This window comes from Oncorhynchus masou, chromosome 12 (assembly GCF_036934945.1).
Source record: "Oncorhynchus masou masou isolate Uvic2021 chromosome 12, UVic_Omas_1.1, whole genome shotgun sequence".
In the NCBI taxonomy this organism is placed as follows: Eukaryota; Metazoa; Chordata; class Actinopteri; order Salmoniformes; family Salmonidae; genus Oncorhynchus; species Oncorhynchus masou.
The window spans coordinates 38135230-38150114 of NC_088223.1; the positions used below are offsets into that span (position 1 = coordinate 38135230).

The window sequence follows — 14885 nt, forward strand, 5'->3', positions numbered from 1 at the left end:
ATTTTATCTTCAAAAGCGCTTTAATACTAGATTAAATATGTGATATCTCGGGCAGCTGTGGGTGGATTATATATAAACTCCTATTCTGATCTCTGTGTTTTACGTTCTTATTGCCACCTGTCAGTTTGTGAGTGACGCACGGGACTGCGAGACGTACCTGCGTCAGCTCCAGGACACCATAAAGAGACAGTACACCTGTGACAAGAGCAGCAGGCTGGGCAAGCTGGAGGACCTGCTGCAAGACTCTATGGTACATTATAATTCACATGTCTCTATGGTGCTTCTAGTGCTGTTGGATCAAACGTGTTCAACCGAACCGGATCAAACACACCTCAATTCCTCCACCAACTCGGCAAATTACCTACATCCCTGCTAATTGCTCCACTATTGCATGTGACCTACTTAGCCAAACAGAGTTGGCTATAATCATTTAGGTATCTGCCAGTGAAAAGCTTAGGCACATGATTATAGCTTATCCACATTTAAGATAATACGCTTCAGGTAATTGCCAAAATAAAGGAAACACCAACATAGTGTCTTAGTGGGGCGTTGGGCCACCAACAGCTTCAATGCACCTTGATCATACATTCTACAAGTGTCTGGAGCTCTATGGAAGGGATGAGATGCCATTCTTCCACGAGAAAGTCCATCATTTGCTGTTTTGTTGATGGTGGTAAACGCCGTCTCAGGCAAAGCCCCAGAATCTTCCATAAGTATTCAATTGGATTGAAATCTGGTGACTGTCACACACACACACACACACACGCAGAGCATATGTTTTACTATCCTTGTGGGGACCTAAAATATATTTCCATTCAAAATCCTATTTTCCATAACCCCAATTGTAAACCTAACGCCTAAGCCTAAAATAGCCTTTGTCCTCGTTGGGGACCTGCAAAATGTCTCCATGAGGAAGACTTTCTTCTTTTACCGTCTTTGTGGGGACTTTTGGGGATTTCTGGTACCCATAAGGATAGTAATGCTCACACACACCTTTTAAAAACCCTATGTTTCTTTGAGACCCATCTTTCAAAGACACTGAGATCTCTTCTAGCCATGGTAGCCTAAATAATGGGCAACCGAGCATTTTTCTACATGACCCTAAGCATGATGGGATGTTTTAATGGCTTAATTAACTCAGGGACCACACCTGTGGGGAAGCACCGGCTTTCACTATACTTTGTATCCCTCATTTACTCAATTGATTCTATTATTTTTGCAGTTAAATGTACGTCACCTTGACACTCCTGACAACATTTAGTAACCGTATCCACTGCGAGCTAATGGCTCAGGTGTTAGCTACAGCAGTCGCATGAGGCTAATGTCATGCTAATACTGTACCCGTTAGCTAGCTGTTGATACTGTAAGTCTTTAGCTACCTCATCTCGTCTCACAGCTGCTTTTGAGCCGTCGCAGTCTAGCGAGCGCTAATCTACTCTAGTGTACCTCTGCTGATTCACGGCCCCTGTGACGCACGGCCACTATGCCACCGCCATGCCCACCTGACACGCAGCAGATGGCACACTGGGAGCGGGCACAGCTCCACGGACGCATCCTCTCTGGGCATAGAGATCAGAGGGAAACGTGGTTACATTGATACACAATGTGGTTTATATCGAGGAAGGAATGGATGGTCAGGTTATATACAGTGCCAGTCAAAAGTTTAAGGACACCTACTCATTCCAGGGTTTTTCTACATTATTACTATTTTCTATAGTTTAGACATCAAAACTATGAAATAACACGTTGATTCATGTAGTAACCAAAAAAGTGTTAAACAAATCAAAATGTATTTGAGATTCTTCGAAATAGCCACCCTTTGCCTTGATGACAGCTTTGCACACTCTTGGCATTCTCTCAACCAGCTTCACCTGGAATGCTTTTCCAACAGTCTTGAAGGAGTTCCCACATATGCTGAGCACTTGTTGGCTGCTTTTCCTTTACTGTGCGGTCCAACTTATCCCAAACCATCTCAGTAGGGTTGCGGTCCGGTGATTGTGGAGGCCAGATCATGTGATGCAGCACTCCATCACTCTCCTTCTTGGTCAAATAGCCCTTACACAGCCTGGAGGTGTGTTGGGTTATTGTCCTGTTGAAAAACAAATGATAGTCCCACTAATCGAAAACCAGATACGGTGGCGTATCGCTGCACAATGCTGTCGTAGCCATGCTGGTTAAGTGTGCCTTAATCTAAATAAATCAGTGTTACCAGCAAAGCACTATCACGCCGCCTCCTCCAAGCTTCACTGTCAAAACTGCACATGCTGAGATAATCCATTCACCGACTCGGTGTCTCACAAAGACAGAGGTTAGAACAAAAATCTAAAATTTGGACTCATCAGACCAAAGGACAGATTTCCACCCGTCTAATGTCCGTTGCTCGTGTTTCTTGGCCCAAGCAAGTCTCTTCTTCTCATTGGTGTCCTTTTAGTAGTGGTTTCTTAGCAGCAATATTCGACAATGAAGGCTTGATTCACACAGTCTCCTCTGAACACTTGATGATGAGATGTGTCTGCTACTTGGACTCTGAAACATTTATTTGGGCTGAAATCTGAGTTGCAGTTAACTCTAATGAACTTATAGCAGAGGTATCTCTGGGTCTTCCTTTCCTGTGGCGGTCCTCATGAGAGCCATGTTCATCGTAGCGCTTGATGGTTTTTGTGACTTCACTTGAAGAAACATTCAAAATTCTAGAAATTTTCCGTATGGACTGTCGTTTCAATTTGCTTATTTGAGCTGTCCTTGCCATAGCACCTATTTAGTAAAATACCATACTGTCTTCTGTGTACCATCCCTACCTTGTCCCAACACAACGGGTTGGCTCAAACGCATTAAGAAGTTAAAAGTTAATTTGTGGCATTTCTTTCCAAGGCACACCTGTTAATTGAAATGCATTCCAGGTGACTACCTCATGAAGCTGGTTGAGAGATTGCCAAGTGTGTGCAAAGCTGTCATCAAGGCAAAGGGTGGCTACTTTGAAGAATTTTAAATATCTAAAATATATTTTGATTAGTTTAGCTTCTTTTGGTTACTACATGGTTCCATATGTGTTATTTCATAGTTTGATGTTTTCACAATTATTCTATAATGTAGAAAATAGTTTAAAAAATTAATACCCTGGAATGAGTAGGTGTGTCCAAACGTTTGACTGGTACTGAACATGTAGATGTTTTTGCTGTGTTTTGCTGTTATCCTGAGTGTTTTTGTTTGTGCGTCTGGGTGCTAGCCTCATTTCAAGATACCAAATGATGAGCACATCACTGCACTGAGTTTGAGCCAGCATGTGTGTGTTTGGTGTGAAATGGGGTGTTAAGCGCTGGGCGGTTGATTAAATTTCCAGTGCCGTGTGTGTTCTAGTATGTGCGTGTTCTCACTGGGGGAAGATTAAAACAGACTTTGACAGATGCCTCGTTCGCTGAATTCCATAAAAATAACCACCAAAGCCCTATATTAGACCGATGCAATGCCTTTGTGAATCGCTACCTAATGACGTTTCAGTACCTCGATCCATTCTACTCACAATTCATTTGTCCAAGTAATACAATGGATAAGTAATGGCTATATACCAAACATGGATCCGAAGTGACTGTTTCTCTCCTCTGCCATTTTGTTTCCCTCGTTGGACTCTTGACTCATGGTCCACCTCTACTAGCACTAACCCGTTGCTAATGCTAGTTCAATGCTAATTTGGCCAGTGTGAAATTCATCTCTGAAGTGTAATTCTATTAGCATGTTAGTGCTTCCCTCACTCACTCTAGCCCTTAGCTCTCCCAGTGCCTCGAGCCTCTGTTGAACTGTAATGAAGCTTTCTGTCAGGAAGTTAGACCACATGAATGTATTTCTACATGCCACCATGAGGTGTTAAGCTCATGCCTTGCGAACACTGTCCCAGTGTCACCAATTTGGCGATTGTAAGCTAAGCTACAGCTATCCTGTTGAGCTGAGAAGAGATCCCCGCTGTACATGATAAATTGGTGTACTGTGGAGTTCAATGGAATCAATATGTATGGTCATGATAGGAAATGGACTGAAGTTTGAAAGGGATATGTTATCATATAAGACTATGCCTATAGATCACATACAGTATCACAAAAGCGTACCATTTGACTGACTGATTTGATTGGTTAATTGATTGCTCGACACCCTCACTGACCAATGGCTGTACCCTACAGGAGGAGAAGGAGCAGCTGATTGAGTACCGCAGCTCTGTGGCCAGCCTGGTGGGCCGGGCCAAGACGGTGGTGCAGCTCCTCCCCCGCAGCGCCGAGAGCACCCTGGGAAGCACCACGCCCATCCGTGCCATCTGTGACTACCGGCAGATAGAGGTACCACACCCACACTATCATGACAATACCAGGGTCCTGTTCATTAGGCACCAAACGGAGGAAAACAGAAGCACACAGGGAGGGACTGCGTGGATTTGTCCAATATTTTTTATTATTTATTTTTTTATTTTTTTAAATCCATTGCAGGACATTTTGAAAACCTTTTCTGTTATGTGCCCTTGTGAATACGACCCAGATCACCTTACCCCACTTCACCTCACTGTATCCTTCTGCCAACTGTTCCGTCTCTACCCTGCACAACCCCTCTCAGCCCCACCTACACCTTAGCAATCCAATACGGGGCATTTTCAAGCAATCAGCTGTCATCATTGGCTGCTTTCGCCATGCCATTATTGGTATGTAGATCCTGTCCATTTGTCAGCTAAAAAAACACGTTTTCAATAGTTGCTTCAATAGTATGTGTTATTCAACCATACACACACACACACACACACACACACACACACACACACACACACTTGTTGTTTTTTTCATTTCCAGTGTTGGTTGGAAGATTGCTGCATTCGAGTTATTGAAATGTTGTGGTTGTTGCAGCCCAGTAGTGCCACAACACATCACTAGATATCATTATGCTTCTTGAGAACAGATAAAATGGCAGATTTTGGCAGAATGGGCTCAATTATCCGTAGGATTCGTAATCATGTTTATGACTTGTCTTCTACTCAATGTTTTTCATGGGGATATTCAGATGGGCTTTTTTTTAACGGCTCATCTTTCCATCAATGTTTTTTTTTCTTCAGCTGACAAGACAGCGATGTTGGATTATGCCATTCTATCATAATGGGTGGGCAACTCTCGTTAAGAATCCCATGAAAGAGCCCACAGTAGCCGCTCCGAAGTCTAGTAATGATTCATGAGAAGAGATTTCCATTTGGCCACTGACACCCGACCCGCCTCACACTCACATGTGAAGCCTCTCCACCGCCCAAAGTGCTGTGTGATGCTAGCAGAGAAGCTAAAAGCTATGAATTATGAATTTCTCCCACCTGTGCAGACTCAGGCAAACATCTGAAAATCTGCGTTTCCACTCCTGTAATATGGCATAGGGACAGGAAGTGGCTCGGACACGGCTATTTTAGTTCTGCTGTGTGAGTCTCTCTGGGACTAGGACGGTTTGCCCAGTTAGGCGTGGGCGAGATACCGTTACGTTCTGGTCAGGGTGGAGGTGCAGCGATTACTGCAGGGGTGCATCTCAATAGTCATGAGTGGCTTCTTCTACTCCTCTCCTTTCCTACTACACACACACACACACACACACACACACACACACACACACACTTAGATTGCCACCAACTACGGGCTCCTTTTAAAGAAGACGCACACAACCCCGGTCTTCATGACGCTATCCCAAAATAATCTTTCTCTCCTATGTCTTCTCTCTCTCCATCCTACCGTTTCCCCTTCCTACCCTCTATCTCTCACTCCTCCGTCTCTTCCTCGCTCTCCCTTCTCGTGTGTCTGCCGGGCTGTCAAGGCTAACGTTCAGGTATTACTGCCGATGTCGTCGTTCTCCTCCTCCTCCTCCTCCTCCTCCTCCTCCTCCACCTCAGCGCTCAGCTCTCACACTGCACACTGAATACTCCCTGGTTACTCTATGCTCTTATCAACTGATTTAGGATCAGTTTTTTTTCTTCTCTTTATCTGGGTTGGATGTATGACCTATGTGAGCTAAAGGTCCAGATCAGTTGGTAAGGGTGAAGTAAAGGCACGACTGACCCACAGTATCCCAGCTTATTCAGCCAGCGAGACTGTTTTAGCCGCAGTCGTAAGCTTTTTCTGTACGTGTGCGTTGCAGTAGTTCTGTGTGTGAGGAGGGGGTGGGGTGAGAGAGGGGGACAGTTGTTTTAGATGCACAGACCTTGCTTTGCTGCTCGAGACAGTCATTTTTGACATCTTCATTTTGCCAGACCTTCGGGACCACACCGTACTATGCCAAGTTGAATCTCTTACTACCCGAGCGCTCTGTATTTGTTGGCCAGATGTCAACAAATCTTCTAATGAGTGCGGGGGGGGGGGCAGCAGCACATGTAGACATTTTCAGTCCCATGGATACTCTTATAGTTCCATGGTATTTAAATGGCTGCTCAATTCAATATGGCACCGCGGTGATTCTAGTTTCCTTTTCAGTTGTTCGGGCTTTTGCTAACCACATTAAACCCATGAACGTTTCCATTTTGCGTTATTTGTTTGTTGACATCAAACTTTATTTTTCCATTTGTTTTCCCTCTTTCCCCTTCTCTTTATACATCTTCCTCTCCCAATCTTTTTACCCCCTCAACTGTACACGTCTCTCCTCATCTCTCCTCATCTCTCCTCATCTCTCCTCATCTCTCCTCACCCATCTCTTCTCACCCAATATCTCTCTTATCCTCCCCTCACATCCACATCTCTGTATCTTGTCCTCTCCTCATCTCTCCATCTGTATCTGTCCCTTTTTGTCTTCCTTCCCATCCCTCTCTCCCCCACCCTCTCCCCCACCCTCTCCCCCACCCTCTCCCCCACCCTCTCCCCCACCCTCTCCCCCACCCTCTCCACCACCCTCTCCACCACTCTCTCCACCACTCTCTCCACCACTCTCTCCACCACTCTCTCCACCACTCTCTCCACCACTCTCTCCACCGCTCTCTCCACCACTCTCTCCACCACCTCTCTCCCCCACCTCTCTCCCCCACCTCTCTCCCCCACCTCTCTCCCCCCCACCTCTCTCCCCCACCTCTCTCCCCCACCTCTCTCCCCCACCTCTCTCCCCCACCTCTCTCCCCCACCCTCTCTCCCCCACCTCTCTCCCCCACCTCTCTCCCTCCCCCACCTCTCTCCCTCCCCCACCTCTCTCCCCTCCCTCTCCCCCACCTCTCTCCCCCACCTCTCTCCCCCCCCCCCCCCACCTCTCTCCCCCACCTCTCTCTCTCCCCCACCTCTCTCTCTCCCCCACCCTCTCTCTCCCCCACCCTCTCTCTCCCCACCTCTCTCTCCCCCCCCACCTCTCTCTCTCCCCCACCTCTCTCTCCCCCCCACCCCCCCCACCTCTCTCTCCCCACCTCTCTCTCCCCCACCTCTCTCTCCCCCCCACCTCTCTCTCCCCCCCACCTCTCTCTCCCCCCACCTCTCTCTCCCCACCCACCTCTCTCTCCCCACCCACCTCTCTCTCTCCCCCCACCCTCTCTCTCTCTTCCCCCCCCACCTCTCTCTCTCCCCCCACCTCTCTCTCTCTCTCCCGTAGATCACCATCAGCCGAGGTGAGGAGTGTGTGTTGGAGGACAATTCTCAGAGGACTAAATGGAAGGTGATCAGCCCCAGTGGGAATGAGGCCATGGTGCCGTCAGTCTGCTTCACCGTACCACCGCCCAACCAGGAGGCCATGGACACCGCCAGCAGGTACACACACGCACGCAGTTCACATATTCATATAAACGTGTCCTCACACACAAACAGATCAAAACACTCTTTCACACACACGGATGCCCATACACTCTCCCACATCACCCTGCCGTGTATTGAGTGTTATTCCGTGTGTTGTAGGATGGAGCAGCTGTACCAGAACGTGATGTCTCTATGGCACAATCTACACGTCAGCATGAAGAGTGTGGTCTCCTGGCACTACCTGCAGAAAGACATCAGGACCGTCTCCTCTTGGAGCCTGGACACGGTTAGACACACGGTTTTAATGTCACCGTACGTCTCTGTGCTTGACAGAAATAGCCTGTTGCTGTCCGTCTCTCATGTCTGTCTTCAACCACATTTATCTCACTTAATTGTTCTATTTCTCTCTCTCTCGCCCACTCTTGCTTTCTTTCTCTCCTCGCCCTCTTTCTCTTTCTTTCCCCAAACCTCTCTCTCTCTTTCTCTCTCGCCCTCTCTTGCTTTCTCTCTCGCCCTCTCTTGCTTTCTCTCTCTCGCCCTCTCTCGCTTTCTCTCCTCGCCCTCTTTCTCTTTCTTTCCCCAACCCTCTCTCGCTCTCTTTCTCTCTCGCCCTCTCTTGCTTTCTCTCTCTCGCCCTCTCTCGCTTTCTCTCTCTCCAGCAGATATCTCATATGACTTGCGTTATGTTGTAGTGTCCCCCTGTTGTCATGTTTTCCTCTTTCCCCTCCATCTGCTAATAGGTTCATTTCCACTTCTCATACCTATTGCCTATGAATAACGTCTTAACGCGTGTTAATTAATACACATATCAACATGTTTTTGCACCATGCACTTTAGGGACCACAATGGAAAGAAGGATCTGGCTGTATGGTGCTGTCCCTGTCACGTTTCTAAAAAAGCTTTTTTGACTGGACGAATCAAATCAACCAATCACCACTCTTTAATTTAGCTCACGTGCACCTCTCTCTCTCTCTCTCTCTCTCTCTCCTCTCTCTCTCTTTCTCTCCCTAACCCCCTCAGGTACGTTCTCAGACCCCTGTGGCCAGGGACCAGGCTCTGAACCATTTGGAGGCCCACCTGGCTGACTTCCTCTCTGACAGCAAAGAGAGCGTCCTCTTCAACCCCGCTGAGAGACGCGAGCTGGAGAGAGACGCCCATACCGCCCAGGAACACTGCCAGGACCTGCTGGTCAACATGGAGACAGGTAGATGGACGGATATGGCGTCTCAGTCCCAATTCTCCACCCTTTTCCCCGAAGTGTGCACTTGTTCACTCCTGTGCTTAAAAGTGGAGGATAGGTGTTGGAGGCCATGCTGACACAAATCCTTTGGTTTCAAATGCACGAGGGTAAGTGCACGTTTCAGGAGAAAGGGTGGAGAATTGGGAGGCAGTGGGGGGGTCTGGCTTACTTTGCTCACATATTTACTTAATTTTACTTGCTTAGTAGTATTGAGATTCATCCAAATTATTGATAGTGCACTAAAAAGACATGTGTTTCTGTTTTGCATGGGGACAGGTAGATTGACAGAGTGCATCACCTCAATTGCTCGAGTCTTGGCTTCATCCACATTTGGGGCATGAGGGCAACATGGGGAATTCTAATGAAAGGGTTTTGTGATGGTGCATTGACCCAATTAAGTGGGATGGAAATGAAATTACCTCCCCACTGTATCTATTTACCCTTTATCTACTCTCTGTCTGTCTCCCTCTCTGTCTCTATTTACCCTTTATCTACTCTCTGCCTCTCTCTCTGTCTGTCTCTCTGTCTCTATTTACCCTTTATCTACTCTCTGTCTGTCTCTCTGTCTGTCTCTCTCTCTCTCTGCCTGTCTCTCTCTCTCTCTCTCTGCCTGTCTCTCTCTCTCTCTCTGCCTGTCTCTCTCTCTCTCTCTGCCTCTCTCTCTCTCTCTCTCTGCCTGTCTCTCTCTCTCTCTCTCTGCCTGTCTCTCTCTCTCTCTCTGCCTGTCTCTCTCTCTCTCTCTGCCTGTCTCTCTCTCTCTCTCTCTCTGCCTGTCTCTCTCTCTCTCTCTGCCTCTCTCTCTCTGCCTCTCTCTCTGCCTGCTCTCTCTCTCTGCCTGTCTCTCTCTCTGCCTGTCTCTCTCTGCCTCTCTCTCTGCCTCTCTCTCTCTGCCTGTCTCTCTCTCTCTCTGCCTGTCTCTCTCTCTCTGCCTCTCTCTCTCTCTCTCTCTCTGCTCTCTCTGCCTGTCTCTCTCTCTCTCTCTGCCCTCTCTCTCTCTCTCTGCCTCTCTCTGCTCTCTCTCTGCCTCTCTCTGCCTCTCTCTCTCTCTCTCTCTCTCTCTCTCTCTCTCTCTCTCTCTCTCTCTGCCCTCTCTCTCTCTGCCTGTCTCTCTCTCTCTCTCTGCCTGTCTCTCTCTCTCTCTGCCTCTCTCTCTCTCTGCCTGTCTCTCTCTCTCTCTCTGCCTGTCTCTCTCTCTCTCTGCCTGTCTCTCTCTCTCTCTCTGCCTGTCTCTCTCTCTCTCTGCCTGTCTCTCTCTCTCTCTCTGCCTGTCTCTCTCTCTCTCTGCCTGCCTCTCTCTCTCTCTGCTGCTCTCTCTCTCTGCCTGTCTCTCTCTCTCTCTCTGCCTGTCTCTCTCTCTCTCTGCCTGTCTCTCTCTCTCTCTCTGCCTGTCTCTCTCTCTCTGCCTGTCTCTCTCTCTCTCTCTCTGCCTGTCTCTCTCTCGCTCTGCTCTCTCTGCCTGTCTCTCTCTCTCTGCCTGCTCTCTCTCTGCTCTCTCTCTCTCTCTGCCTCTCTCTCTCTCTCTCTCTCTCTCTCTCTCTCTCTCTCTCTCTGCTCTCTCTGCCTCTCTCTCTCTCTCTCTCTCTCTCTCTCTCTGCCTCTCTGCCTGTCTCTCTCTCTCTGCCTCTCTCTCTCTCTCTCTCACTCTCTCTCTCTCTCTCTCTCTCTCTCTCTCTCTCTGCCTCTCTCTCTCTGCCTCTCTCTGCCTCTCTCTCTCTCTCTCTCTCTGCCTGCCTGTCTCTCTCTGTCTCTCTCCCTGCCTGTCTCTCTCTCTCTCTCCCTGCCTGTCTCTCTCTCTCTCTGCCTGTCTCTCTCTCTCTCTGCCTCTCTCTCTGCCTGTCTCTCTCTCTGCCTGTCTCTCTCTCTCTCTGCCTGTCTCTCTCTCTCGCTGCCTGTCTCTCTCTCTCGCTGCCTGTCTCTCTCTCTCTCGCTGCCTGTCTCTCTCTCTCTCGCTGCCTGTCTGCTCTGCCTGTCTCTGTCTCTCTCTCTCTCTGCCTCTCTCTCTCTCTCTCTCTCTGTCTCTCTCTCTCTCTCTCTGCTCTGTCTCTCTCTCTCTCTCTCTCTGCCTGTCTCTCTCTCTCTCTCTGTCTGCTCTGTCTCTCTCTGTGTCTCTCTCTGTGTCTCTCTGTGTCTCTGTGTCTTTGTGTCTCTCTCTGTGTCTTTGTGTCTCTCTGTCTCTGTGTCTTTGTGTCTCTCTCTCTGTGTCTCTGTGTCTCTCTCTCTGTGTGTCTCTCTCTCTCTCTCTGTGTCTCTGTCTCTCTCTGTGTCTCTCATCTAGTGGAGAAGGATGAGTCTGTCTCTCGGTCCTACCTGTCAGAGCTCCAGAACATTAAACTGCGTCTGGAGGAGGCGGAGCAAAAGCTGATGTGCGGCATTCAGACTCTGCCCCCTAGCAACCTATCGAGCAACAGCGTCGACAACACTGTTCAAATTGCAGAGCAAGAGGTCAGTATGGTGCCACAGCACCATCTGCTGGTCACCAGAGTCTTAACACGCTCTTATTCATCTACCAACAAAAAGGGTACCAGCACTAACTTTATTCAGTTGCTTTCATTTCTTTTCATGTTTCAACTTATTTCTACATAATGAATATGCAAATCAAGACTAACCCTTATTCCCGGTGTCAGAAGCTGCAGTCGGACCTGGATGGTCTGCGGACCAGTCTTGGCGAGGTGTCGCGTCGCTGTGTGAGTTTCTTTGAGGAGAAGCCCACCTCCTCCACTGTTCCCGTGCTGCGCTCTGAACTCAACCTGGCTGTGGAGAAGATCGACAGACTACACAACCTCTCCTCTGTCTACCTGCGCAAGTACGTAGGCCAAACACACACACTCAAAGTACTCTCTCTTAAAACCTCTTTGGGTTAGGTGTTCCGCTAGAGTTCCACTACGACAACATCCGGTGATATTGCAGAGCGCGAAATTCAAAATACAAAAATACTAATATTAAACATTCATGAAAATACAAGTGTCATACATCATTCTTTAGCTTGGAATATTGGTAATCGAACAGCTTTGTCCGATTTACAATAGGCTTTACGGCGAAAGCATAGCATTTGATTGTCTGAGGACAGCGCCCCCCCTCATCAATCCTCAGGTACCCTAATATGTAAATAAACAATCACATTTAAAATGGAATGTAGTATGTTCAATACCGGAGATAGATAACAAAGTGCGCACCCTCACTCACGAGCGCCACAAGACTAGAGTCCTAACGAGGGACAACTTCGAAAAACTACAACTACTTGTTGATTTTTCGAAAAACACATTTTATAAAGACTGACATCCAGTGGAAGCCATAGGTACTGCAATCTGGGTGCTTTTTGGTTGGACATTCAATAGGCCCATATGAATGGCCTGGGAGCTCAAAAAAACAGATGGAGTTTCCTCAGGTTTTCGCCTGCCGAATACTGCCACCTAGCCCAAAGAGGTCTCTTAACCAATATACTTGACAAAGTATTGCGTGCTTCCCCCTTTCGCCCAGGCTGAAGACAGTGGATGTGCTGATCCACAGCTTGCAGGCCGCAGAGAGCCAGGTGAAGAGATACGAGAGCAGGCTGAGTGAGGAGGACATCGTCCCTGCAGACGCCAACGCCATCCAGGCCCTACGGGAACAACTGAGGGTAAGAGACTGGCAGATACAATGAAAGAACAAACTATCCACTAATATCCCACTAATTCAGATACTGTACAAATGTTTGTACAAATGCATGAAAAAGTTATTGATGGCCCCGTAGGCGTTGCATGGATCAAGATTAGGATTTGTTTGTTAGAGTGTGTCCGCGTGCTGATTCTCTGCCCCCCTCCCTCCAGACGTGGCAGTCGGAGCTTGAGGACCAGGAGGGGGTGTTGAGCTCCCTGCAGTCGGTGGTGCAGAAGGCCCGAGAGGCGGGGACTCAGCTGAACAGGCTCCACCCAGACCGCAGCCCGGAGCTGGAGCGCTACCAGGAGAAATCCGCCCAGCTCACCGGGAGGTGGGCCGGAGTCAAGAGACAGATGGACACACGGTGAGTGGTGGACGGATGGATGGTTGGAGTCACTGTTAGTCATCTCATTTTTATGGAAGTCTTATGTTAAACTTAAGCCTTACTCGGTGTTTGTACTGTAGGTTTACACTTAAATGAATACAGTATGTCCTTGAGATGGGGACAGATTTGGAAAACCACCGTTCTGGTCAAATGTGAAATAGAGACGCGCAAAGACCATTCTTTCTTGAGCGGGTGGTCGGGGGTCCGGAACGTAATAAAAAACCATTTGACTGCAAATTGACCACAACAAGCCCAAACAGACTAAAACATCGTCATTTCAAACCGTGATTACATTTGAGAACATTGTTAAAATGGCTGTCCTGACTCTCTGTGGTCATTCAAAATCCCACGGCGCTTATTGTAAGAGTAGGGGTGTTCACCCACGGTGTCATGGCTAAATTCCCAATCTGGCCACATTCCATCATGGCCACCTAATCATCCCCCCTCATTCTTAATTGGCATATATCACTCCTCACCTCTCCAACTGATAGCTGCTGTGTGTTGTGAGTTCTGCCACAAAAATGGTCTGCGTGCATCACTGAGGTGGGTGCTACACGTTGGTGGTCGGTGAGGTGAGTTTCACCCTACTATGTAAAGTGCTTTGAGTACCTCGGTAGAGTAGTGCTACATAAATCCAATCAATTATAATGATTATACCTTCACTATTATACAGTCTCTCTATTATGCTTGGGAACAGATTTCCAAAAAATTGCTGTTGTTTTTATGGTATTTTATGTCCAACAATGAAAATTCAACAACAAAAAATATATTTGTATTTATTTATTTTAGCTCCGAAAACATGGGCGGCCAAATTATACCACCCGCGGTCCGCCAGTTGGGGAACCATGGCATAGACCCATATCACTGATTGGGTACTTTATTGAATGTTGTGGTGTGTTTGTGTGCGTGGATTTCCTCCTCGTTGTTCCAGGCGAGCCGAGCTAAAGGCCCTGGGCTCAGTCCTGCAGCAGTACAGAGACGAACACTCTGCTCTGATCCACTGGATAGAGGAGACCACTGAGAGACAGGAGAACACCCAGCCTGGACAGACTGACAGCAGAGTCCTGTCTGAACAACTGGCAGAACAAACGGTGAGAGGGATGGATGGAGACCGATCGAGGCAGGAAGACAGATCCAAGGAGACCGACAGAAAGAGAGAGAAGGACTACACAGCAGATAGATATTGACCCAGCCATAGAGAAAGGTTCATTGAAAGAAAGAGAGATGAACGATAGCTTTGTTTTAAATAGGCTATTGAGACTAATGGCTATTGAAACGAATGGAATGATCTGACTGCGATTGAGTGACTTTTGTAAATGACGTCTTTTCTCATGGGCCTGATTCCCCTCCTCAGGCATTAGTAGCCGAGATCGAAAAGAACCAGACCAAACTAGACGAGTGCCAAACCCACTCCAAACAGTACTGCACCTCTGTCAAGGTACAGTACCACAGCACTTTGCCATTGTAATGTAAAGACACGTTTTTGGATGATTGGAAAAGGACCACTAAGTAAACATTTCACTGTTAGTCTCCACATATTGTTTTACGAACGTTTTCATTTGATGTCCAAAAATATGATAATTCATGCTAGGTGTTTTTCGCAAGTCATACATTTTGAATTGAGGTGGGCTACGGGGTTACTGGATTATAAATACATATGATTGATTGAATGATTGATTGATTGATTGCATACCCAATTTCCACACAAAATGTCCTATACCAATAAAACATAAAACTATATATTTTATCAGTTCATTGTCACAACGTTACATGTATCCATATTTGTCCATCAGGACTACGAGCTACAACTGATGACATTCAAAGCCTTTGTGGAGTCGACCCAGAAATCCACTGTTAAGAGGAGGAGGATGCACTCTTCATCAGACGCCATCACGCAGGAGGTAAGGAGAGGGAGACG

General features: G+C 47.6%; 1 protein-coding gene across 1 annotated transcript in view; it reads left to right on the forward strand.

The window, feature by feature from the left end:
* Positions 1-14885, forward strand: part of LOC135550031 (microtubule-actin cross-linking factor 1-like) — a 264531-nt gene that overhangs the window by 151303 nt on the left and 98343 nt on the right. Inside the window, 12 exon segments of the mRNA XM_064980467.1 lie at positions 125-250; positions 4173-4325; positions 7567-7721; positions 7866-7992; positions 8727-8910; positions 11222-11388; positions 11571-11749; positions 12424-12562; positions 12753-12946; positions 13899-14058; positions 14322-14405; positions 14761-14868. Of these exon segments, the coding sequence (XP_064836539.1) occupies positions 125-250; positions 4173-4325; positions 7567-7721; positions 7866-7992; positions 8727-8910; positions 11222-11388; positions 11571-11749; positions 12424-12562; positions 12753-12946; positions 13899-14058; positions 14322-14405; positions 14761-14868 (1776 nt within the window).